The 26,457-nt window shown below is 38.8% G+C and overlaps 1 protein-coding gene across 7 annotated transcripts in view; it reads left to right on the top strand.

Annotated features, from left to right (window-relative positions):
- The first annotated feature begins 1,139 nt into the window (after positions 1–1,139).
- The window catches only part of PARP11 (poly(ADP-ribose) polymerase family member 11), a 61,649-nt gene continuing 36,331 nt past the window's right edge, over positions 1,140–26,457 (top strand). For 2 of the 7 annotated variants that reach the window (XM_055095263.1, XM_014347076.3), the window contains exons 1-2: positions 1,486–2,086; positions 7,872–7,993. Coding sequence is in view for 1 of the 7 variants with exons in the window: in XM_003820343.4 (XP_003820391.1) it covers positions 1,366–1,383 (18 nt within the window). In the remaining 6 variants the exon portion in view is untranslated. Of the gene's footprint in view, positions 1,384–1,485; positions 2,087–2,164; positions 2,246–7,871; positions 7,994–26,457 lie in introns of those variants that run through there. The other 5 variants (XM_055095264.1, XM_034935202.2, XM_014347075.3 and 2 more) reach the window with 4 other exon arrangements.

Here is a 26,457-nt window from a genome sequence, read left to right as displayed (position 1 = left end):
AAGTTATGGAATGCCATGAGTCTACTTTAAAATATGGCCGGGTGCAAGATGGCTCACACCTGTAATCCCAGCACTTTGGGAGGCCAAGGCAGGTGGATCACCTGGGGTCAGGAGTTCGAGACTGGCGTGGCCAACACGGCGAAAACCTGTCTCTACGAAAAATACAAAAATTAGCTGGACGTGGTGGCGCACATCTGTAATCCCAGCTACTCAGGAGCCTGAGGCACGGGAATCGCTTGAACTCGGGAGGCGGAGGTTGCAGTGAGCCAAAATGGCGCCACTGCAGTCCAGCCTGGGCGACAGAGTGAGGTTCTGCCTAAATAAATAAATAAAATGATGAAACAGATTTAAACTTAATGGAATGGAAGGATAGCCACATAATCTTTAAAGTGAAAAAAAAATCAGGTTCTAAATCTATAGGTATTCTTTGATTACATTTTTTTCAATGTGTAGAGGCATAGAAAAGTCCAGAAGGATCTATAATGAGCTGTTTAATTTTCATTTCCTATGGGGTAGATCCTTTGTTGCATGGAAGATTATTTCACTCTGTCAGCTCTCTTTACATCAGTAGGAATACATCCTCATGGTTTTAAACATCTTGAGGGAGCTTTCCTGACACTCTACTCTAGGTAAATATGCTCGCATAGCACTCTCTATTCACCATATTACCTATAAATCATATTGCACTTTTTAACTTTTCTAAACTACTTTTTGCTTTCTTTTCTAGATTATAAAATCTTGAGGGCAGGGATAGTATGTAAAGGTTCCCTTGTGAGCAAATAACCGTCACTTATTGAACTCTGTGTGCCAAATACTGTGCTAAATGCTTTCAATAATCTCACTCTTAGGGAGATATTACTACCATCTCCATTTTGAGGATGAAGATATTGAAAGATTATGAAGTTTCTCCCAAATGCCATTGCCAGGCCTGTGTGACTCTTGGCCGTTACACGGTGATCAATAAAAATTTGTTTCATAGGAAAGAAATACAGCCAGCCGTGGCTTTAAGATCACTGGGTGATACAGTTGGACCAGAAACCCTTTAAACTCCTTCGTCAGACACAGACTCGCAAGCCCCGCCCAGGACGACCGCCCGCGCGCGTACGGATAAGCGTGCAGGGGCGGGGCGAGCTTGTGGGAGTGGGGCGGAGACAGATCTGACTGGCCAACGTCGGGCGGAAGTCGGGAGGTTGGGTGGTCTGTAAACGCTGGCTTGTGACAGGGAGGGGGAGAAGGAAGGCCTTCGTAAAGGTTGCATCTCCGTCCCTTCGCTCCCGGGGACCCGCGGGAAAAAAAAAATCCAACACCCAGGCCCCGCGGCTAGCCCCTTCCCACAGGCTCTCTCCGCTCGATTTTGTCACCGTTATGTGGGAAGCGAATCCAGTGAGTAGCCGGGCGGGACGGGGCGGGCCCAGGGGGCGGGGTTGATGAGAGAGGGGCGGGAGGGGGTCACCGGAACTGCTTCCCCGCGCTCGCTTCAGTCTGGGTGTTGAGTTCCGGGACCGGAGTTCCTGGGCCTTTTGGCTTCTGCAGTCTGTACCTTTTTAAGCAGTGGAAGTGCCTGGGTGGATTCTCCAATGCTTTGTTGTTTTCTTGTTACAATTATTTATTTTACTTCCCGTGATGTTTCAGCCTCATCCCTTCACCATTTGTTGTTGTTGTTGTTGTTTTTGAGACGGAGTCTCGCACTGTTGTCCAGGCTGGAGTGCAGTGGCGTGATCTCGGCCCACCGCAACCTCCGTCTCCCGGGTTAAAGCGATTGTCGTGCCTCAGCCTCCCGACTGCCTTCACTGTTTTTTGAAACTTTGTGTTTTGCTTTCTAATTGGAGTAACTGGCCTTGGAACCTGTAGTCAGTCATTTGCCTCAGGTTTACCTGCCAGTCCCACCAGTCTAAAGCAAGGGAATTGGGACCCCCTTGTCTTGAATGGGCCTAAGAGGAGCCATCAGTTCTCCTTTTCCCTTCTTGGTGGACAGTCGTTTAAAACTTGGAGTATGGACTGTATGTTCTTAGATGTTTTCGTTCGGTGGACAAAGTGATCTGGAGCATTTCAACTGCAAGTCTGCCTTCTTCCTTGGCTGACTCTGGTATTTTCATTATGACTTCATGTGTCTTTGTCTACTTTGCTTTTATACATTTATTTATTTAAAGTGCAACGTAGGGGCAGAAAAGTTTAGTACCTTTCCTCACCACCCATTGTAAGGATCACAGCCACCACTCCTTAAAACAGAAGATAGGTTAACAAGGTAAAAGCAGAGCAAATCTAATCAAAGTTTTACACCACCAGGCACTTCAGAGACCAGGGAGATCTCTGTTTTTAGGCGCAGGACCCATGAAGAATAGACAACTGTGTAAAAATGTGATTGGACAAAGGATATACTCTAATGTTAATAAACTGAGGAAGGAAACCCAGCAAGGTCTGTTTGTTCAGATTCTTCTTGGCCTCTCTGTGTATCATTTCTTCCTCCTACGGAGGAGGAAGGACCCTTCTGGAATGAGGGTCTTAGCGACCTACTATCAGGCAAGGTAGGTTAGAGAATTTCTTTATGGCCAGTTCCTACAGAGAATGGCAGGGAAGCTTAATAGTTCCAGTTTTTATGGTTTGCTTTGTAGGAGAGGGATCCTAGTTTCTATCACTCACCTTGGGGAAGAATTCTGGTTTCTGTAACTCACTTCTGGGACGAAAGATGGGCAGGAGACAGAAGGGCAAGAGATCAGAGGGAGAGGCTGCTTCCGAGGCTGCTTCTGAGGCCTTCCAGTCTCTTTTAGTTCAAAGTATTCAGCATGCCAAAGTGTCATACTTCGGGGTAGTATTTTCTGAGCCCCAACACAACCCTCAGAGAGTGGGATCTATTTGCCCAGAGTATTCTTCTGTTGTTATGGTTGAAACTGCCTGGTAAGGTGGCAGATGTATGGTATTTAAAACTTAGGAGTTGACTGGAAAAATGGCAGAATCACATTTCAGCAAGTTGTTGGACTAAATACAGTCGTGCGCCTCTTAACAATGGGGATATGTTCTGAGAAGTTCGTTGCTGGGTGATTTTTTTCAATGTGCCAACATCATAGAGTGTACTTTCATAAGCCTGCTACACACCTAAGGCTATATGGAATAGCCTATTGCTCTTAACCTAGAAATCTGTACAGCATAGTATTGTACTGAATACTGTAGGCATTTGTAACACAATGGAAAGTATTTATGTATCTAAACATAGAAAAGATACAGTAAAATAAAGTATTACAATCTTTGGGACCACTGTTGTATATGCGATCCATGGTTGACTGAAAGCTTTTATGCAATGCATAATTGTATATGAAACATAAGAAACTACTCCTATGCTGAGATAACTGCGTAAATTTACTTTAATAACCCCTAATGTCCATATTTGCAATAATTTCCTATAATCAGTATTCTTCCCCTCTCATTTCTGGAATATATTTCCAGATAAGTTAGAAAGTTTATCAGTACATCTCCCTATGTTTTTAAGTTAAGTTTTTATCCAGTAGAAAGTAGTCTGTTGGTCTGGATTTGGTAGTTGCACATTATGGTTCCTTCTTGTGCATCATATAACAATAGTCATCATCTTAGTATTTTCGATTCATACGTATAATACTCTCTTCAAGCTGCATTAGAGGAAAGTAATTACTTGTATTTGATTTTAGCAAAAATAATTTAGAATAATGAGAATGTGCTCTCTGCTTATATATTCAGTTTCACTATCTGTCATCAACAACCTTCATTTTGTATTTATATCTTTATGTAGCTATTATTCCATTTTTGTTATCAGTCCTTCTTAATTTTTCCATAACAAACCCTTTAGCCACCCAAGTATATGTCTTACTCAGGGTTTTAAATCTTTCACTATATTGTAAGATCCACAAGGACAGGGGGTTTTCTCTGTTATTTTTCCTATAGTATCTTCAACTAGAGAACAGAACCTGACACATAGTAGGCACTCAATAAATATTTGTTGAATTCATGGTGGTGGTTGTACCAGCAAGGACTAAAGATAATTCTTTGCTCCTACTATGAATTTTCCCTCCTGCTTCACACATACATCAGAATTTGCTGTTGGATTATTTGTGTGTTTGTGAGAATTATAAAGGCATTAATGAATGTCTTCTATACTTGATTTGTTATATCATTATCTCATTTCTTTGTAAGCAATGGGTTTTCTTTGAAATCACCTGTGTGATTTTGCTAATTTCAGCAGAGCAGGCTGACTTTTGTTAAAAGTGGGGAATCCTCCACAGATCATCTCACATTCTTCTTTTGCCACCCAAATAAGACATATTTGTCTTATTGCTACTGTATTTTATTACTACTAATAGTTTTTCTTCCTATAAGCATATGAATGATCAGTAAGCGCAATTTGGTTTTAAAAATCAACATTCTACGTGTGGGTTTCTCTAGTAATTTGTTAGTTTATTTTAGTTTCGCTTTCCTGGTTTCACTTACCACAATTTCACTTACCAGAAGTCAGCTGCGGTCTGAAAATATGAAATGGAAAATTCCAGAAATGAACAATTAATGACTTTTAAGTTGCATACTGTACTGTGTAGTGTGATGAAATCTCATGCCATTGTGCTCCATCCTGCCTGGGGCCACGAATCATCCCTTTGTCCAGCATATCCACACTGCATATACTCTACCTGCCTGCTGGTCATATAATAACATGTAATGTCACTCACTTATTTATTGAGCACCTATTATAAGCTAGTTAGTGCGAAGTCCCAGGGTTTACAGTGGTGAACAGAACAGACTAGGCTCCAGCCTTTATGGGTTTGCAGTCTGGTGCAGGCAGGCAGATATTAAACAAATAATTATGCAAATACATTTAATTTAAATTGTGATAAAAAGATATGAAAGAAAAAGAGTACTATGACAGTGTAGGGGGAGCTAATACTAGACTGGGCAATCAGGAAAGGCCACCCTGTGAAAGTAACTTTTATAGAGATCTGAAGGAATGAGCAAGCGTTAGCCAGGTAAAGGTTGGCTGGAAGGTGGGGAGAGCTGTTCAGACAGCAGAGATAGTGTGAGCAAAGATCCTGAGACAGAAAGGAGCTTGGTGCTTGAGAAAAAGAGAGAAGCCTATGTGGCTGGGACACAGTGCACCAGAAGACAAGCCCAGGAGGTAGGAACCAGGCCATGCATGGATTTGTGGCACATGTTTAGGATTTTGAACTTTATCCTTAGAGGAGTGGTAACACATTGAAGGAAGTGTCATGAACATATTTATGTTTTTAAAAAGATTACTCTGGCTGCTGTGCGGAAAATGAGTTTATGTATTAGAAAATATGGTAGACATAATAATGGCCTCCTAAAGATATCCACATTTTAATACCCAGAATCTGTAAATATGTTGTTACATGGCAAAAGGGAGGTAATTAGCTAATCGGCTGACCTTAAGATAAAGAGATTACCTTGGATTATCCAGGGGGTAATCGCAAGGGTCCTTAAAAGTAGAACATGGGGACAAAAGACATGGAGTGACTATGGAAGAATGGTCAAAGAGATACAACATGGCTGACTTTGGAGATGAAGGAAGGAGGTCACAAGCCAAGGTATGTGGGTAGCTTCTAGAAGCTTGAAAAACCACGGAAATAGATTCTCTCATACAACCTTTAGAAGGGAATCAAACTCACCTTGATTTTAGCCCATTGAGACGCATGTAAGATTTCTTCAGAAATGTAAGAAAATAAATTAGTGTTGTTTTTAAGCCACTGCGTTTGTGGTAATTTGTTCTAGCAGCAAAAGAAAATACTGAGGGGGATAAGGGGCTGTAGGAAGACTAATTAGGAGGTTATAGTGTAGTCCAGGGTAGAGACGAAGGTGACTTGGACTATGTGGAGAAACTATGAAGTCACCTATGAAGGTGACTACTAAGTGGGGAGAGAGAAGATCAATTCAAGCTGCATCTTAGATGATGACTTCGCTTTCTGGCATGGGCAGCCAGGAATAAGATGTTTTCACTGAGCCATATGGGAGGTAACAGGAGTTCGGTTCTGGACTCACTATGTTTAATGTGCCTATGCAGCATCAGGTAGTAAAGTGTGGAAGGCAGTTGGTTAGGGAGGTAAGTCTGGAGCTCAGAGAAGAAGGCTGGGCTGGAAATTGAAATTTGAGCCTCAGTGTCTATAGATAGTCTGTCACCGAAGCTGGAGTGCAGTGGCATGATCTCGGGAAAGATATTATCAAGGATAATATCTTATAATATCAAGGATAAAGAATGTCATTTCTTAATGATAAAGAGATCAGTTAACCAGAAACAATCCTAGATATTTTAGACATCCAATATTAGAGCTTTAAAATACATGAAACAAAAGTAATAGAATAGCAATAAGAAATAGAAAGATACCCAGTTAACTGGAGATTTTAGTAGTTTTCTCCAAATAGTTGATGGAATGAGCAGATAGAAAATGAGCAACAGTATAACAAACTTGAACACCACTGTCAACTAACTTGATCTGCTTGGCATTTATGGAACAATTCACCCATCAACAGCTGAATACATGGGTTTTATTTTTTTCCAACTACATAGAGAACGTGTAAAAATATATGCCATATTCTGGCCCATAAAACATATCTCAGTACATTTGAAAGAATTGAAGTCAAGCAAGATGTACTTTCTGACCTAAATGGAATTAAGTTAGAAACCAGTAACAGAAAGCTTGTAAAATTCCCAAACATTTGGTAAATAAATAACACTTTAAGGTAACCCATGGGTTAAAGAAATGAAAAGAGAAAATAGAAAGTATGAAAACAACATATCAAATTTGTAGGATGGTCCCAAAGCAGTACTTAGAGGGAAATTTGTAGCTAAATTAATGGCTGTATTGGAAAAGAAGAAATGTTACAAATCAATAATCACAGCTTTCTAAGAAACTGGAAAAAGAAGAAGTTAAACAGGAGCAAGGAAATAAAGGTTAGAGTGGAAATCACTACAACAGAAAACAACAGTGAAGATCAATGAAACTGAAAGCTAGTTCTTTGAGAACATCAAGACTATTAAATTTCTAGCCCAGCAGATCAGGAGAAAAAGAAGACACAAATTACCAATATTAAGAATGAGAGAGGTAACATCACTACATATTCTAAAGACATTAAAAGGATAATAAAGGAATGTTATGAACAACTTTATATCAAGCAGTATGACAACTTAGATCAAATGGACATATTCCTAGAGAGATACAAACTGCTAAAGCTCACTGAAGAAACAGATAACACAAATAGTCTAACATCTGTTAAATAATTTGAATTTGCAGAAAAAAATCATTCTAAAAGAAAATTCTAGGTCCAGATGGTTTCAGTGGTGAATTCTACCAAATATTTAAGGAAGAAATAATACTAATTAACACAGTTTTAGAAAATGGAAGAGGAGGTAATACTTCACAACTCATTTCATAAGGCTGTCAGACCCTTATTTCAAAACCCATCATAGAAAAGTACAGACCAATATCCTGCATGAACATACATGCACAATTTTAAACAGAATTTTAGCAACTCAAATCTAACATATATAAAAGGATTAATACATCATGACCAACTGATGTTTATTCCAAGAATGCAAGGTTTAATATTTGAACAGCAATCAATGTAATTCACCAGGTAAACAAACTAAAATGAAAAACTATGTGGTGATTCCAGTACATGCAGAAAAAGCCTTTGACAAAATCGAATATCGATTCCTGATTAAAATTCTCAGCAACCTAGGAATAGAAAGGAACTTGCTCAACCTGATGGACGGTATGTGGAAGGGGGTTAACGCAACAGGCTGGGGTTGTTGAAACCTTGCCCATTCTTAAGCTTGTTTCCATGACTGTCCTTTGCTCACCTCCAGGGAACTAAGCTCTTGAAATTTTTTGTCTTAATAGTGTATTTGCATGCCTGAGTCTTTGAGCCGTGCTATGCCAGTTTGTCCAGATTGTTTATACTAGCAATGCAGTTTACGGCGAAGACCTGCCTTCCCTCTGGGAATCTGGAGCTTCAGTAACAGGTCAGTCACACAGGTGCTGTTATGTTTACATGACTGATACCCAGTAAAAGCCCTGTACACTTTGGCTCAAATGAACTTCCTTGGTTGGTAACAGTTTGCACATATTGTCATACATAGTTGGGAGAATGAAGTGTGTTCCATGTGACTGCACTGGGAAGGGACGCTTGGAACCTTGTATGTGGTTTCTTCTAGACTTCACCCCATGTGCGTTTCCCCTTTGCTGATTTTACTCTATGTTCTTTCACTGTAATAAAGTGTAACCATGAGTAGAGCAACTTTTGAGTCTTGTGAGTCCTAGCAAATCATCAACCCTGAGGGTTGTCTTAGGGACCCCTGACACAAAGGGCATCTTCAGAATGCCTTTATCTAACAACTTAATGGTGAAAGACTGACTGCTTTCTCCCTAAGATCAAGAACAAGGCAATGATGTCCATTCTTTATTCAGTATTCTACTAGAGGTTCTAAGGAAAAAGGCAAGAAAGGAAAAAAGAGGCATCTAAATCTTAGAAGCAAGAAGTAAAGCTGTCTTTATTCAGATGACATGATGCCTATGTAAAAGTCTAATGGAATCTTTAAAAAGCTCTTAGAACTAATAAATGAGTTTCATAAGGTTGCTAGATATGGAATTCATATACAAAAATCAATGTATCTCTATACAGTAGCAACATATAATCAGAAATTGACTTTTAAAATGCAATTCCACTTACAGTACTATCAAAAATATGAAATAAGCCTGAAAGTAGCATAAAAGATTTGCAAGATCTGTACATTGAAACCTACAAAACATTCTTGAAAAAATTAAGACCTAAATAAGTCGAAAGATATAATTTATTCATGGGTTGGAATACTCAATATTGTTAAGATGCCAATTTTCTCCAGACAGATTGATAATTCAATGCAATCCCAGTAAAAGAAATCAAAGGACCTAGAATAGCCAAAGCAATTCTGAAAAAGAAGAACAAGTTTGGAGAGCTAATGCTACCTGATTTAATGATTCAGTGTGAAGCAACAATAATCAAAACAGTGTAGTATTGGCATCAAGTTAGGGAAGTTAATTAATGGAATGGAATAGAATAAAAAATAGGGCCACAAACAAATGATTTTTTAATAAAGGTACGATTCAGTGGGAAAAGGACAGTTGTTTTAACTAATGATGCTGAAACAATTGGATACCCATATGCAGAAAAATGAACGTCACTCCATACTTTGCTATACTATAAAAATTATATATAGTATATAAAATATACTAATAAAATATATAGTATAGAAAAATTTATAAACTATAAAATTTACTAAAAGTGGATCATAGACCTAAATGCAGAATCTAAAACTACAAATTTCCAGGCGGAAAAAATAGAAAAAAAAAACATATATTTATTTTTTTGAGACAGAGTCATGCCTGGTTGCCTAGGCTATAGTGCAGTGGTGTGATCATAGCTCATTGTAACATTGAACTCCTGGGCTCAAGCAATCCTCTTGCCTGTCTCCCAAGTAGCTGGGACTACAGGTGCATGCTACCATGCCCAGCTAATTTTTAAATTTTTTGTAGAGATGGGGTTTTGCTATGTTCCCCAGGCTAGTCTCAAACTACTGACTTCAAGTGATCTAGTCTAAAATTCCTGGTCTCAATCTTCTGGGTGCAGCCTCCCAAAGTGCTGTGATTACAGGGATGAGCCACTACGCCTGGCTGAGAAAAATCTTTTTCAAATTTTAAAATTTGTATTTCTCTAATGACTAATGATGTTGAACATCTTTTCATGTATTTTCCATCTGCTTGTTTTTTTGGTGTGGTTTCTGCTAGCATTGGTTAGGTACGGAGTCTCGCTCCATCACCCAGGTTGGAGTGCAGTGGTGCTATCTCATCTTACTGCAAGCTCCGCCTCCTGGGTTCACGCCATTCTCCTGTCTCAGCCTCCCGAGTAGCTGGGACTATAGGCACCCTCCACCACGCCTGGCTAATTTTTTTGTATTTTTGGTAGAGACGGGGTTTCACTGTGTTAGATGGTCTCAATCTCCTGACCTTGTGATCCGCCCGCCTCGGCCTCCCAAAGTACTGGGATTACAGGCGTGAGCCACCACGCCTGGCCACAAAGATTCTTTTTAGCTACAATACCAGAACTATGATCGATGAAAAAAAAAAGTGATAAAACAGACTTTATCAAAATTAAAAACTTCTGCTGTTGAAAACATGCTTCTAGGAGAATGAAAAGATAAGCCACAGATGGGAGAAAGTATTTAAAAAGCATATATCTGATAAATGACTTGTACATAGAATATATTAAGAACTCTGAAATCTCAAGAGAAGGAACTCAGTTTTTTAAAGTGAGCTAAAGATATGAATAGACACTGCACCAAAGAAGATAAGCAGATGGAAAATAACAACATGAAAAGATGTTCAACATCATTATTCTTTAGGGAAATGGAAAATAGAACCACAATACTGCCCATCTATCAGATTGGCAAAAATTAATGCCATTTATGAGGACTTTGCCTTCATGATCTAATCACCTCCCAAAGGCCCCATTTTCATATCACATTAGGAGTTAGAATTTCAACATAATAATTTGGCAAGGACACAAACGTTTAGTCTATAACATTCTGGCCCTGGCCCTTCCCTCCACAAAAAATTTGTGTCTTCCTTGCATGCAAATTACATTCATTTTATCCCAATCACCCCAGAGTCTTAACTGATACCAGCATCAACTTTAAAGTCCAACATCTCATCTAAATATTATCTAAATCAGATGCAGTTGAGCCCAAGGTATGATTCATCCTGAGGCAAATTCTCCTCCAGCTGTGACCCTGTGAAACCAAATATGTGCTTCCAAAATGCAATGGTGGTCTGAGTTTGGTGGCTTGTGCCTGTAATCCCAGCTACCTGGCAGGCTGAGGTGGGAGGATCACTTGAGGCCAGGAGTTGAAGACCAGCCTGAGCAACATGGCAAGACTCTGTCTCTGAAAAAATTGAAAAATTAATTAGCCAGGCGTGGTGTCATGTGCTTGTAGTCCCAGCTCCTCAGGAAGCTGAAGCACAAGGATCACTTGATACTAGGAGTTCGAGGTTGCAGTGAGCTATGGTGTGTCACTGCACTTTAGCCTGGACAAGACTAAAGTGCAAGACAACAGAGCAAGACCCTGTCTCTAAAAAAATTAAAAAGTTAAAAAATATAGTGGTGTGCTAGTCATAGGGTAGACATTCCATTCTGAAAGGGAGAAAAAGGAAGGAAGAAAGGGGTGACAGGTCCCGAGCAAGTTCCATAAAATCTTAAGGCTACAAAATGAACGATTGGCTTGATGCTCTGCCTTCCAGAGAAGTGGAAGTGCTGCCTTCTGGACCCTCTGATGGGGTTGGTCACAATCCCTGGGCTTTGAGAGGTCCAGGCCTCATGAGCCATCTGGCCTATTGAAAGCAAGGCAGTGGTCCCTTCTTTTGTTGAACCAAGGAAGCATCCCGGATGATCTCTGAATTGCTTTTAGGGTCCTTCCTTGTCTTAAAGAAGAGCACACATTTGCAGCTGAATTGCTCTATGGTCCCATCCTGAAAAATCCAAGAAGTCTACCAACCCTCCTTCATTTCTTCCCATCTACTATTTTTTCATTTCAAATTGGCAGTTGTCCTGCTGGGGCGGTCCACATCCATACTAATCTTATCAAATGATCATTTGGCCACAACCTTAGTGTTGTCCTCTGAACAGACTTTCTCATTCTTTTCAATATGGGTAGGTTGAGAATTTTCTGCATCTTTTAAGTACTGGTTCTTTTTTGCTTAACAATTCTGTCTTTAAGTCATTCTCTCTTCTCGCGTTCTATTTAAGCAGTCAGGAGGACCCAGGCCACTCCTTCAGCAAATTGTTTAGAGGTTTCCTCAGCCAAATATCCAATTTCATCACTTGCAAATGCATGTTATCTTTATAACTGTTACATCTTTATGTTGGAGTAACCCTTTTATCATGATAAAATGACCCTACTTTTTATAGTAACACTTTTTGGTTTGAAGTCTATTTTGCCTGGCATTAGTATAGCCACTCCAGCTTTTTTATGACTGTTGTTTGCATGGTATTTTTTATTTATCCTTCTACTTTCCACCTATTTGTATCTTTGAATCTAAAGTGTATTTCTGTGGACAGCATATAGCTGGATTTCAAAAAAATCTAACCTGAAAAATCTACGTTTTGATTGGATTAGTTTACTCACATTTAATACTATTATTTAATTGCATGTTATATTATTATTTACATCTGCCTTTTTTTTTTTTTTTAGCAGAGTCTCACTCTGTCACCCAGGCTGGAGGGCAGTGGTGCAATCTCAGCTCACTGCAACCTCTGCCTCCTGGTTCAAGTGATTCCCCTGCCTCAGCCTCCCAAGTAGCTGGGACTACAGGCGTGTGCCACCACGCCTGGCTAATTTTTTGTATTTTAGTAGAGACGGGGTTTCACCGTGTTGGTCAAGATGGTCTCGATCTCCTGACCTTGTGATCCACCCGCCTCGGCCTCGCAAAGTGCTAGGATTACAGACGTGAGCCACTGCACCGGCCTACATCTGCCATTTTACTTTTTGTTTTCTATTTAATTATTTTCAAATGTTGGAATATTCACATCTATCTAATAATGTATGTTGGAGATAGTACCCAAGTCTAAACATGAATTTATTTGTTTCATATATGCCTTTTACCCACAGTTCAAAGGTAATTTTATACAATATTTTTCTTTTTTTTTTTTTGAGATGGAGTCTTGCTCTGTCGCCCAGGCTCGAGTGCAATGACATGATCTCAGCTCACTGTGACCCCCCACCTCCTGGGTTCAAATGATCCTCCTGCCTCAGCCTCCCAAGTAACTGGGATTACAGGCGCCTACCACCACACCTGGCTAATTTTTGTATTTTTTTTTTTAAATAGAGATGGAGTTTCACCATGTTGGCCAGGCTGGTCTTGAACTCCTGACCTCAAGTGATCCACACACCTGGGCCTCCCAGGGTGCTGGGATTACAGGTGTGAGCCACCGCACCTAGCCTGAATATTCATACATAAATTCTTAACAGTAAAAAGTATGACATACATTTAATACAGTGAAAAAATAATGTGTTCAGGATAACTAAGCAGTGCAATAGCATCACCAAAATACCTTTATCAGATGTTAAACAACAGCAACAGCAAGCAGTGGCAAGCTTTGTCTCCACCTATGATGCTGTGTTTTGATTAAAATGTTCCTATACACTGTATTTTTTGACTTTAGGTAAAACATCAGAAGCGATTGAGGGACCAAGTAGTGGCTCCTATAGGGGCGAGGAAGCATTTTGCTGGATGGCTTTTAAAAATGTTTCCTTTAGAGTCATCTACCTTATTAACAATGGTTTTTGTCTTAGAAATCTTTCTTTGATGTTATAAATTGACATGAATTCTTGTTTGGTATGAATGCACACTGCTCCAGACCTTTAGTAATCTCATCACATGTTTTCATCATGTTATCTACAGCCACTTTCTCTGCATTGCTAATGTTATCTTTATCACTGTTATCAAATCACCTTGATTCAGAACCATTTTAATTATTTCACCATTGATACTGAATGAACAACTGGAGCCTCATTATCAATATTAGAAACATCTTTGATATTCACTTCTTCCAGCATACTGATAGACTCTGGAGGTACATTTTTTGCATATGTCAGGAGGTTATATATCTTTTTTTTCCCTCGGATGATATACAGAGTCCTTCGAAATCACCAATTGTTCATCATCAACACTGAACATAGTCTTAGGCCAGGTTGTGTCAGGCACGACTATGTCTTCAGTCATTGTTTTCCGAGTGTTGGCAACTGCATTTGTGGCATCCTCCATGCTAAACTACTTTTGAAAACTTTCTACACCCTTATCTCTGTTCACTGTTGCTAGCATGCTATTCAAGAATATATTTTTATATTTACCCTTTGTTGATCTAAGGATATCCTGGTCACATGGCTTAATTAATGAAGTCACATTTCGGGGAAAGTACATGTTATAAACATTTTTTATGGGAATTTCAGCTGGAGGATGAGCAGAACAGTTGTCAAGGAATAACAAAATCTTACAGTCTAGCTTCACTGCAGTAAGCATGAGCCACTAGTACAAAATGTTTGTGAAACTAGTCAGAAAAGAGGTTTCCGGTGATACATGCCTTTTCTTTTCCTTTTTTTTTTTTTTTTAGCATAATAATGGACTGGTAAGAAATTCACTCCTTGAATACAGTGAGGACATGAGGTTTTGCCTGTCAAAGCAAGTTTACACTTATATGTGTATTAGCACATCCCAGCACAGTTATTCTGTCTTTGGCATCCTTAATTCCTGTAAAGGCTGTCTCAGCAGCTGTAATTGGTGTCTTTCTAGGATAATAATGTCAAAACAGTGATGTTTCATTGGCATTATAGACTTGTTCTAGTGTCAGATGTTTATCAGCAATGACCTTGGCAAACTCATCAATGAATTTCTCTGTTGCTTCATGATCACCGTGTTTTATCCCTACATGTCTTTAAAAATTTAATGCTGTATCTTTTTTTTTTTTTTTTTTTTATACTTTAAGTTCCAGGGTACATGTGCACAACGTACAGGTTTGTTTCATATGTATACATGTGCCATGTTGGTTTGCTGCCCCCGTTAACTCGTCATTTACATTAGGTATTTCTCCTAATGCTATCCCTCCCCCAGCCCCCCACCCCCCGACAGGCCCTGGTGTGTGATGTTCCCTGCCCTGTGTCCAGGTATTTTCATTGTTCAATCCCACTTATGAGTGAGAATGTGCGGTGTTTGGTTTTCTGTCCTTGCAATAGTTTGCTCAGAATGATGGTTTCCAGCTTCATCCATATCCCTGCAAAGGACTTGAACTCATCCTTTTTTATGGCTGCATAGTATTCCGTGGTGTATATGTGCCACATTTTCTTAATCCAGTCTATCATTGATGGACATTTGGGTTGGTTCCAAGTCTTTGCTATTGGGAATATTGCCACAGTAAACATATGTGTGCATGTGTCTTTATAGTAGCATGATTTATAATCCTTTGGGTATATACCCAGTAATGCAATCCCTGGGTCAAATAGTATTTCTAGTTCTAGATCCTTGAGGAATCACCACACTGTCTTCCATCTTCCACAATGGTTGAACTAGTTTACACTCCCACCAATAGTGTAAAAGCGTTCCTGTTTCTCCACATCCTCTCCAGCACCTGTTGTTTCCTGACTTTTTAATGATTGCCATTTTAACTGGTGTGAGATGGTATCTCATTGTCGTTTTGTTTTGGATTTCTCTGATGACCAGTGATGATGAGCATTTTTTCATGTGTCTATTGGCTGCATAAATGTCTTCTTTTGAAAAGTGTCTATTCATATCCTTTGCCCACTTTTGGATGGGGTTGTTTGATTTTTTTCTTGTAAACTTGTTTAAGTTCTTTGTAGATTCTGGATATTCAGCCTTTGTCAGATGGGTAGATTGCAAAAATTTTTTCCCATTCTGTAGGTTGCCTGTTCACTCTGATGGTAGTTTCTTGTGCTGTGCAGAAACTCTTTAATTAGATCCCATTTGCCTATTTTGGCTTTTGTTGCCACTGCTTTTGGTGTTTTAGTCATGAAGTCCTTGCCCATGCCTATGTCCTGAATGGTATTGCCTAGGTTTTCTTCTAGAGTTTTTATGGTTTTAGGTCTAACATTTAAGTCTTGAGTCCATCTCAAAAATTAATTTTTGTATAAGGTGTAAGGAAGGGATCCAGTTTCAGCTTTCTAGCCAGTTTTACCAGCACCATTTATTAAATAGGGAATCCTTTCCCCATTTCTTGTTTTTGTCAGGTTTGTCAAAGATCAGGTGTGGTTGTAGATGTGTGGTGTTATTTCTGAGGCCTCTGTTCTGTTCCGTTCCATTGGTCTATATCTCTGTTTTGGTACCAGTACCATGCTGTTTTGGTTACTGTAGCCTTTTAGTATAGTTTGAAATCAGGTAGCATGATGCCTCTAGCTTTGTTCTTTTTGCTTAGGATTGTCTTGGCAATGCGGGCTCTTTTTTAGTTCCATATCAACTTTAAAGTAGTTTTTTTCCAATTCTGTGAAGAAAGTCATTGGTAGCTTGATGGGGATGGCATTGAATCTATAAATTACCTTGGGCAGTGTGGCCATTTTCACGATATTGATTCTTCCTATCCATGAGCATGGAATGTTCTTCCATTCGTTTGTGTCCTCTTTTATTTCGTTGAGCAGTGGTTTGTAGTTCTCCTTGAAGAGGTCCTTCACATCCCTTGTAAGCTGGATTCCTAGGTATTTTATTCTCTTTGTAGCAATTGTGAATGGGAGTTCACTCATGATTTGGCTCTCTGTTATTGGTGTGTAGGAATGCTTGTGATTTTTGCACATTGATTTTGTATCCTGAGACTTTGCTGAAGTTGCTTATCAGCTTAAGGAGATTTTGGGCTGAGACGATGGGATTTTCTAAATATACAATCATGTCATCTGCAAACAGGGAGAATTTGACTTCCTCTTTTCCTAATTGGATACCCTTTATTTTTTTCTCTTGCCTGATTGCCCTGGCCAGAACTTTCAACACTATGTTGAATAGGAGTGGTGAGAGAGGGCATCCCTGTGTTGTGCCAGTTTTCAAAGGGAATGCTTCCAGTTTTTGCTCATTCAGTTTGATATTGGCTGTGGGTTTGTGATAAATAGCTCTTATTTTGAGATATGTTCCACCAATACCTAGTTTATTGAGAGTTTTTAGCATGAAGGGCTGTTGAATTTTGTCGAAGGCCTTTTCTGCATCTATTGAGATAATCATGTGGTTTTTGTGTTTGGTTCTGTTTATGTGATGGATTACGTTTATTGATTTGCATATGTTGAACCAGCCTTGCATCCCAGGGATGAAGCCAACTTGATTGTGGTGGATAAGCTTTTTGATGTGCTACTGGATTCGGTTTGCCAGTATTTTATTGAGGATTTTTGCATCGATGTTCATCAGGGATATTGGTCTAAAATTCTCTTTTCTTTTGTTGTTTCTCTGCCAGGCTTTGGTATCAGGGTGATGCTGGCCTCATAAAATGAGTTAGGGGGGATTCCCTTTTTTTCTATTGATTGGAATAGTTTCAGAAGGAATGGTACCAGCTCCTCTTTGTACCTCTAGTAGAATTCAGGACTGTCTGGTCCTGGACTTTTTTTGGTTGGTAGGCTATTAATTATTGCCTGAATTTCAGATCCTGTTACTGGTCTATTCAGGGATTCAACTTCTTCCTGGTTTAGTCTTGGGAGGGTGTATATGTCCAGGAATTTATCTATTTCTTCTAGATTTTCTAGTTTATTTGCATAGAGGTGTTTATAGTATTCTCTGATGGTAGTTTGTATTTCTGTGGGATCAGTGGTGATATCCCCTTTATCATTTTTTATTGTGTCTATTTGATTCTTCTCTCTTTTCTTCTTTGTTCGTCTTGCTAGCGGTCTATCAATTTTGTTGATCTTTTCAAAAACCAGCTCCTGGAGTCATTTATTTTTTTGAAGAGTTTTTTGTGTCTCTTATCTCCTTCAGTTCTGCTCTGATCTTAGTTATTTCTTGCCTTCTGCTAGCTTTTGAATTTGTTTGCTCTTGCTTCTCTAGTTCTTTTAATTGTGATGTTAGGATGTCGATTTTAGATCTTTCCTGCTTTCTCTTGTGGGCATTTAGTGCTATAAATTTCCCTCTACACACTACTTTAAATGTGTCCCAGAGATTCTGGTACGTTGTGTCTTTGTTCTCATTGGTTTCAAAGAACATCTTTATTTCTACCTTCATTTAGTTATTTACCTAGTAGTCATTTAGGAGCAGATTGTTCAGTTTCCATGCAGTTGTGTGGTTTTGAGTGAGTTTCTTAATCCTGAGTTCTAATTTGATTACACTGTGGTCTGAGAGACAGTTTGTTATGATTTCTGTTCTTTTACGTTTGCTGAGGAGTGCTTTATTTCCAACTATGTGGTCAATTTTGGAATAAGTACAATGTGATGCTGAGAAGAATGTGTATTCTGTTGATTTAGGGTGGAGAGTTCTGTAGATGTCTATTAGGTGTGCTTGGCGCAGAGCTGAGTGCAAGTCCTGGATATCCTTGTTAACTTTCTGTCTCGTTGATCTAATATTGACAGTGGGGTGTTAAAGTCTCCCATTATTATTGTGTGGGAATCTAAGTCTCTTTGTAGGTCTCTAAGGACTTGCTTTATGAATCTGGGTGCTCCTGTATTGGGTGCATATATATTTAGGATAGTTAGCTCTCCTTGTTGAATTGATCCCTTTACCATTATGTAATGGCCATGTTTGTCTCTTTTGATCTTTGTTGGTTTAAAGTCTGTTTTATCAGAGACTAGGATTGCATCCCCTGCTCTTTTTTGCTTTCCATTTGCTTGGTAGATCTTCCTCCATCCCTTTATTTTGAGCCTGTGTGTGTCTCTGCATGTGAGATGGGTCTCCTGAATGCAGCACACTGATGGGTCTTGACTCTTTATCCAATTTGCCAGTCTGTGTCTTTCAATTGGGGTATTTAGCTCATTTATATTTAAGGTTAATATTGTTATGTGTGAATCTGATTCTGTCATTATGATGTTAGTTGGTTATTTTGCCCATTAGTTGATGCAGTTTCTTCCTAGCATCGCTGGTCTTTACAGTTTGGCATGTTTTTGCAGTGGCCGATACAGGTTGTTCCTTTCCATGTTTAGTGCTTCCTTCAGGAGCTCTTGTAAGGCAGGCCTGGTGATGACAAAAATCCCTCAGCATTTGCTTGTCTGTAAAGGATTTTATTTCTCCTTCACTTATGAAGCTTAGTTTGGCTGGATATGAAATTCTGGGTTGGAAATTCTTTTCTTTAAGAATGCTGAATATTGGCCCCCACCCTCTTCTGGCTTGTAGAGTTTCTGCCGAGAGATCCACTGTTAGTCTGATGGGCTTCCCTTTGTGGGTAACCCGACCTTTCTCTCTGGCTGCCCTTAACATTTTTTTCCTCATTTCAACCTTGGTGAATCTGGCAATTATGTATCTTGGGGTTGCTCGTCTCAAGGAGTATCTTTGTGGTGTTCTCTGTATTTCCTGAATTTGAATGTTGGCCTGCCTTGCTAGGTTGGGGAAGTTCTCCTGGATAATATCCTGAAGAGTGTTTCCAGCTTGGTTCCATTCGCCCCATCACTTTCAGGTACACCAATCAAACATAGATTTGGTCTTTTCACATAGTCCCATATTTCTTGGAGGCTTTGTTCATTTCTTTTTACTCTTTTTTCTTTAAACTTCTTGCTTCATTTCATTCATTTGATCTTCAGTCACTGATACCCTTTCTTCCACTTGATTGAATCAGCTACTGAAGCTTGTGCATGCGTCACATAGTTCTTGTGCCATGGTTTTCTGCTCCATCAGGTCATTTAAGGTCTTCTCTTACACTGTTTATTCTAGTTAGCCATTCGTCTAATCTTTTTTCAAGGTTTTTAGCTTCCTTGCGATGGGTTCAAACATCCTCCTTTAGCTCAGAGAAGTTTGTTATTACCAACCTTCTGAAGCCAACTTCTGTCAACTCGTCAAAGTCATTCTCCATCCAGCTTTGTTCCGTTGCTTGCAAGGAGCTGCGTTCCTTTGGAGGAGAAGAGGTGCTCTGGTTTTTAGAAGTTTCAGCTTTTCTGCTCTGGTTTTTCCCCATCTTTGTGGTTTTATCTACCTTTGGTCTTTGATGACGGTGACCTATAGATGGGGTTTTGGTGTGAATATCCTTTTTGTTGGTGTTGATGCTATTCCTTTCTGTTTGTTAGTTTTCCTTCTAACAGTCAGGTTCCTCTGCTGCACGTCTGTTGGAGTTTGCTGGAGGTCCACTTCAGAACCTGTTTGCCTGGGTATCCCAGCGGAGGCTGCAGAACAGCAAATATTGCAGAACAGCAAATATTGCTGCCTGATCCTTCCTCAGGAAGCTTCGTCTCAGAGGAGCATCCGACTGTATGAGGTGTCAGTCGGCCCCTACTGGGAGGTGTCTCCCAGTTAAGCTACATGGGGGTCAGGGACCCACTTGAGGAGGCAGTCTGTCCATTCTTGGAGCTCAAACACTGTGCTGGGAGAACCACTGCTCTCTTCTGGGCTGTCAGACAGGGACATTTAAGTCTGCAGAAGTTTCTGCTGCCTTTTGTTCAGCTATGCCCTGCCCCCAGAGGTGGAGTCTACAGAGGTAGGCAGGCCTCATTGAGCTGCAGTGGGCTCCACCCAGTTCAAGCTTCCTGGCCACTTTCTTTACCTACTCAAGCCTCAGCAATGGCAGAAACCCCTCCCCAAGCCAGGCTGCTGCCTTGCAGTTTGATCTCGGACTGCTGCGCTAGCAGTGAGCAAGGCTCTGTGGGCATGGGACCCCCTGAGCCATGTGCGGGATATAATCTCCTGGTGTGCCATTTGCTAAGACTGTTGGTAAAGGGCAGTATTTGGGTAGCAGTGTCCCAGTTTTCCTGGTACAATCTGTCACGGCTTCCCTTGGCTAGGAAAGGGAAATCCCCCAATCCCTTGTGCTTCCTGGGTGAGGCGATGCCCTGCCCTTCTTCGGCTTGCCCTCTGTGGGCTGCACCCACTGCCCAACCAGTCCCAATGACATGAACCAGGTACCTCAGTTGGAAATGCAGAAATCACCTGTCTTCTGTGTCAGTCACGCTGGGAGCTGTGGACCAGAGCTGTTCCTATTTGGCCATCTTGGAATGGACCCCCAATGCTGTATCTTTTCTTAAATTTCTGTAACATGCCTGTTGAATATTCAGTATTCTTTTCGATTTTCAGTTCATCACGATCTTTGATTATTTCATGATCAGCATACTATTAAGTGGCATGGATTCTCTGTGATGCTGATGGACTATCCGTTCAATACATGAACAAGATTTCGTTTTTAGCTTTATGCAGGATTTTTCCATTTTCATTAACTTCTGTTCATTACTTTCAACATAGAACTTTCATAGTTGGTCCTTCTCTTTCTTCAGATCATATATATAGTGGTCATTTCAACACCATACTCTTCTGTAAGATATTTCAGACTTAACATTGCTGCCCAGTTGCTATAACAGCTTGACTTTCTGTTCTGTAGATAAATATAAATGCTTTCCTTTTTTTCTTATCACTGTTATCCACAGTGATATCTGCAGGCCTTTCTGACCTTGTCAACAGTATCTTTATACTGCAGAGCAGAGAATAAGAAAAAAACACAGTAATGCACATAGATATTGGCCTCTTGTGGGGCATTGTGAGGAACCTGCCATTGGCATATCCAGCCTGTACATATACCATTTTATTACCCTTTGTGGACATGCTTGCGTGGGGGAATCTGGACATGTGAGGAAAATATATATTACAGCTGAAAGGGCCTGGGAAAGTCTTTTTTCCTGGAATAAACTGTATATTATACTCTCTCATTTTGACTGTGACCCATCACATGAAGTCAGGAGTAGAATTTTCCACTTGTGGCCTTATGTAAAGTCTCAAAAAGTTTTGGATTTTGGAGGAATTCTGATTTCAGATTTTTGGATTGGGGTGTTCAACTGATATATATTATGCTATATATATTATGTCTATATATGTTACCAACCCAACTATACATTTTTATTATTACTTTACATAATTATATGTCTTTTAAGGAAGCTGATAGATAAAAGGGGAGAACAAGTATGTAGCATCTATATTTAATTTATTACATTTACCATTTTATTTACTGTGATTGTTCTTGTGGATTTGAGTTACCATATGGTGTTATTTCCTTCTCCAATATAGCTTTGTTCCCACCTGCCTTCTTGATGCTGCTATTGTATATTTAACAGTTCTGTATATTATAGGCATAATGATATGTATTTAATTAAATACATATTTAAAATTACATATTTAAAAAGTTGATACGTAATTGATATACATATTTTCAGGACATGTGATAATTTAATAAATTCACATAAAATTTACATATGAAATCAGGGTAATGGGATATCTGTCACCTTAAATACTTGTCTTCTTTATGCTAGAAACCATTCAAACTATTCCCTTCTAGCTATTTTGAAATGTACAATAGATTATTGTAAACTACAGTCACCCTACTGATCTATTGAACACTAGGTCTTATCACTTCTAGGTCTTATTTCTTATATCTAACTGTATATTTATACCCATTAATCAACCTCTTTTAATCAGTCTCTCACCCTGCCCTTCCCAGCCTCTGGTAACCACCAATCTACTTTGTCTCTTCATGAGTTCCACTTATTTAGCTCCTACATATGAATGAGAACAGGTGATATTTATCTTTCTGTGCTCGGCTTATTTTACTTGACATAATGAATTCTCATTTCATCCATGTTGCTGCCAATGTCATGACTCCATTCTTTTTTACAGCTCGATAATCCATTGTGTATATAAACCACATTTTCTTCATTCATCCATGGATGGATACTTAGGTTGATTCCCTATCTTGGCTATTATGAATCATTCTGCAATAAACATAGGAGTGCAGATATCCCTTCAGTGTACTGATTTTTTTTCTTTTAGGTATATACTCAGTAGTGGAGTTGCTGGATAATATGGTAGTTCTATTTTTTTTTGAGGTACCTCCATAATTTTCCATGGTGACTGTTCTTATTTACATTCCCACCAACAGTGAACGAGGGTTCCATTTTCTCCACATCCTTGCTAGCATTCGTTATTCTTTGTCTTTTTATAAAAGCTATTTTAACTGAGGTGAGATGATGTCTCATTGTGGTTTTGGTTTGCATTTCTCTGAAAATTAGTGATTTTGAGCATTTTCTCATATACCTGTTGGCAATTTGTATGTCTTTTGAGAAATATCTATTCAGGTCTTTTGCCCATTTTTAAATTGGATTATTTGTGTTTTTTTTTCTTTTGCTGTTGAATTGTTTGAGCTCCTTATATATTATTATTATTATTAATCCATTGTCACATTGATAGTTTGCACATATTTTCTCCCATTCTGTGACTTGTTTCTTCACTTTGTTGATTGTTTCCTTTGTTGTGTAGACTCTTTTTACACAACAATTCCAGTGTAAATTACCTTTACACAAGGTAATTCCAGTGATCCATTTTTGCTTTGGTTGCAGTGCTTTTGAGGTCTCACACAAAAAATCTTGCCCAGACCAATGTTCTGATTTCCCCAGTGTTTTCTTCTGGTAGTTTCATAGTTTCAGATCTTACATTTAAGTCTTTAATTCATTTTGATTTGATTTTTTAATGTGGTTAGAGATAGTGGTATAGTTTTATTCTTCTGCAAATTAGATAGTCTTTATTCAGTTTTCCCAGCACCATTTATTGAAGAGACTGTTCCCATTCTATGTTCGTGGTGACTTTGTTGAAATGAGTTAGCTGTAAATGTGTGGATTTATATCTGGGTTGTCTATTCTGTTCCATTGGTCTATGTGTCTTTTTATGCAAGTATCGTGCTGATTTGATTACTATAGCTTTGTAGTATATTTTGAAGTCAGGTAATGTGAGGCCTCCAGCCTTATTTTTGCTCAAGATTGCTTTGGCTATTCAGGATCTTTTGTGGTTCTGTATAAATTTTAGGATTTTTTGTTTGTTTATTTCTGTGAAGAATGTCATGGTATTTTGATAGGGATTATGTTGAACCTGTAAATTGCTTTGGGCAGTATTGTCATTTTAACAATATTAATTGTTTCAATTCATGAGCATGGAATATCTTTCCATTTTTTATGTCTTTAATTTCTTTCATAAGCATTTTATAGTTTTTCCTGTATAGATCTTTCATTTTAGTTAAATTGACTCGTATGTATTTTATATTCTTTGTAGCTATTGTAAATTGAATTGCTTTCTTGATTTCTTTTTTAGATTGTTTGCTCTTGGCATGTATAAATGCTACTAATTTTTGTATGTTGATTTTGTATCCTGCAGTTTTACTGAATTTATCAGTTCTAATAATTTTTGGTGGAGTTTTTAGGTTTCTTTAAGAATAGGATTATGTCTTCTGTCAACAAAGGAAATTTAACTTCTTTCTCTCCAATTTGGTTGCCATTTATTTCTCTTTCTTGCCTAACTCTTGCCAGGACTTCCAATATCATGTTGAGTAACAGTAGTGAAACTGGACATCTTTGTCTTGTTCAAGATCTTAGAGGAAAGGCTTTTAATTTTTTCCCATTTAGTGTGATACTAGCTGTGGGTTTGTCATCTGGCCTTTATTATTTTGAGATATGTTTCTTCTATATCCAGTTTGTTGAGGGTTTTTATTATAAGAAGATGTTGAATTTTATCAAATGCTTTTAAAGCATCTATTAAAATGATTATATGGTTTTTCTTCTTGGTTCTCTGTTGTTGTGATCTGTCATGTTGATTGATTTGCATATGTTGAACCATCCCTGCATCCTTGGGATGTGAATCCCACTTGATCATGGTGAATGATTTTTTTAATGTGTTGTTGAATTCAGTTTTCTAGTATTTTATTGAGGATTTTTGCATCTATGTACATGGGTGATATTGGCCTATGGTTTTGTTTGTTGTATCCTTATTGGGTTTTGATATCAGGATAATGCTGTCTCGTAGAATTGAGTTTGAAGTATTTCCTCCTTTTCAATTTTTTTGAAGAGTTTAAGTAGAATTAGCATTAGTTCTTTAAATGTTTGGTAGAATTCAGCAGTGAAGCCATCAGGTCCTGAGCTTTTCTTTGATGGGAGACATAATTACAGCTTCAATCTTGTTACTTATTGTTGGTTTGTTTAGGTTTAATTTTCTTTATTTTTCCTCTTCTTTTCTTTCTTTTCTTCTGTTTTCTTTTTCTTTCTTCCTACAGGATCTCTCTCTGTTGACCAGGCTGGAGTGCAGTGGTGCAGTCATAGCTCACTGTAGCTTTAACTGCCAGAGCTCAAGTGATACTCCCACCTCAGCCTCCCAAGTATTTGGGACCACAGGCACATGCCCAGCTAATTTTTAAATTTTGTGCAGAGACAGAGTTTTGCTATGTTGCCTAGACTGGTCTTGAACTCCTGGCCACAAATGATCCTCCTACCTCAGCCTCCCAAAGTGCTGGGATTACAGGCATGAGCCACTGCACCCATCCTATTCAAGTTTTCTATTTTTTTTTTTCTTTTTCTTTTCTTTTTTTTTTTTTTTTTTTTTAAGACGGAGTCTCGCTCTGTTGCCCAGGCTGGAGTGCAGTGGCGCAATCTTGGCTCACTGCAAGCTCTGCCTCCTGGGTTCACGCCATTTTCCTGATTCAGCCTCCCGAGTAGCTGGGACTACAGGCGCCTGCCACCACACCTGGCTAATTTTTTTGTATTTTTAGTAGAGACAGGGTTTCACCGTGTTAGCCAGCATGGTCTCGATCTCCTGACCTCACGATCCACCCACCTCGGCCTCCCAAAGTGCTGGGATTACAGGCATGAGCTACTGCGCCCAATCCAAGTTTTCTATTTCTTTATGATTTAATCATAGTAGATTCTATATGTCCAGGAATTTATCCATTTCTTCTAAGTTTTCCAATTTGTTGGCATGTTGTCCATAATAGTCTCTAATAATTCTTTGTATTTCTTGTGGTCTCAGTTGTCACCTTTTTCATTTCTGATTTTATTTATTTGGATGTTCTCTGTTTTTCTTTTTCTTTTTTAAATATATGCACACAGTTTTATATATAATGCAGCATCACACCATGTAGGGCATTTACTCTTATTTTATACATTCAGATATGTTTGAAACACTTCTTAAGGCTACAAAACAGAACATAGAAAAATAAACAGGAATATATTCAACACTTACAAAAAGTGATATGATAAAGAATATAAAGTACTAGTTTCCTTTTAGCACTTCAAAAGATACGTATATATACTTTTTTTACAAGTAACATCACAAATGATCACATCTTCACATGCTCTTAAAGTATGATTTGTACTCAGTGTAAGGCTATTATCGTTTTTCATACACAAAATTTTCTAGTTCTGTAACACAATGCAATTTTTAATCCATTCAAGTAAGTTCAACCCCAAAGTTGCTGCTTCCCAGCATTAAGACATGCACCCACTCCTCTTCTAAGATTTTCTGAAACTTGTATTTCGGGGAGAAAGACCTCTTTTAACAAATAATCCCAATTAGTGGGAGAGTAAATGGCTGACACTAGTAGCAAAACCTTAGTTATGTGAAAATAACATATTGGAAATGAGACATTATTAGGATTTTAAACAAAAACAATAGCATTTAGACATAAAGTAGGAAGCAAAACAGTACACAGAAATAGTGTAGCCAAATACGCATTCTCTTCAGCTACACTAGAGTGGACCTTGCTTAGTACCCTTAAGTAAAAGACAAAACATTTACCTCATCTAAAAATGAAGGGTAAAACAAAAGAGGCCAAAATAAATAGTGCTAGTTTCTAGGATGGCTGAATGTTTTCTAAACCAGAAATGGTTAGAAAGGAACTTTATTGCACCAAGTCCATCATAAGCAAGTTTGCAGTTCACAGGCATTTTAATTCAACCTTGAGTCACAAAGGAAACAACACACTGCAAGA

The sequence above is a fragment of the Pan paniscus genome, chromosome 10 (assembly GCF_029289425.2).
Source record: "Pan paniscus chromosome 10, NHGRI_mPanPan1-v2.0_pri, whole genome shotgun sequence".
Lineage (NCBI taxonomy): Eukaryota > Metazoa > Chordata > Mammalia > Primates > Hominidae > Pan > Pan paniscus.
The sequence above is the reverse complement of the archived record's forward strand: the minus strand, read 5'-3'. Positions and strand labels throughout refer to the sequence as shown.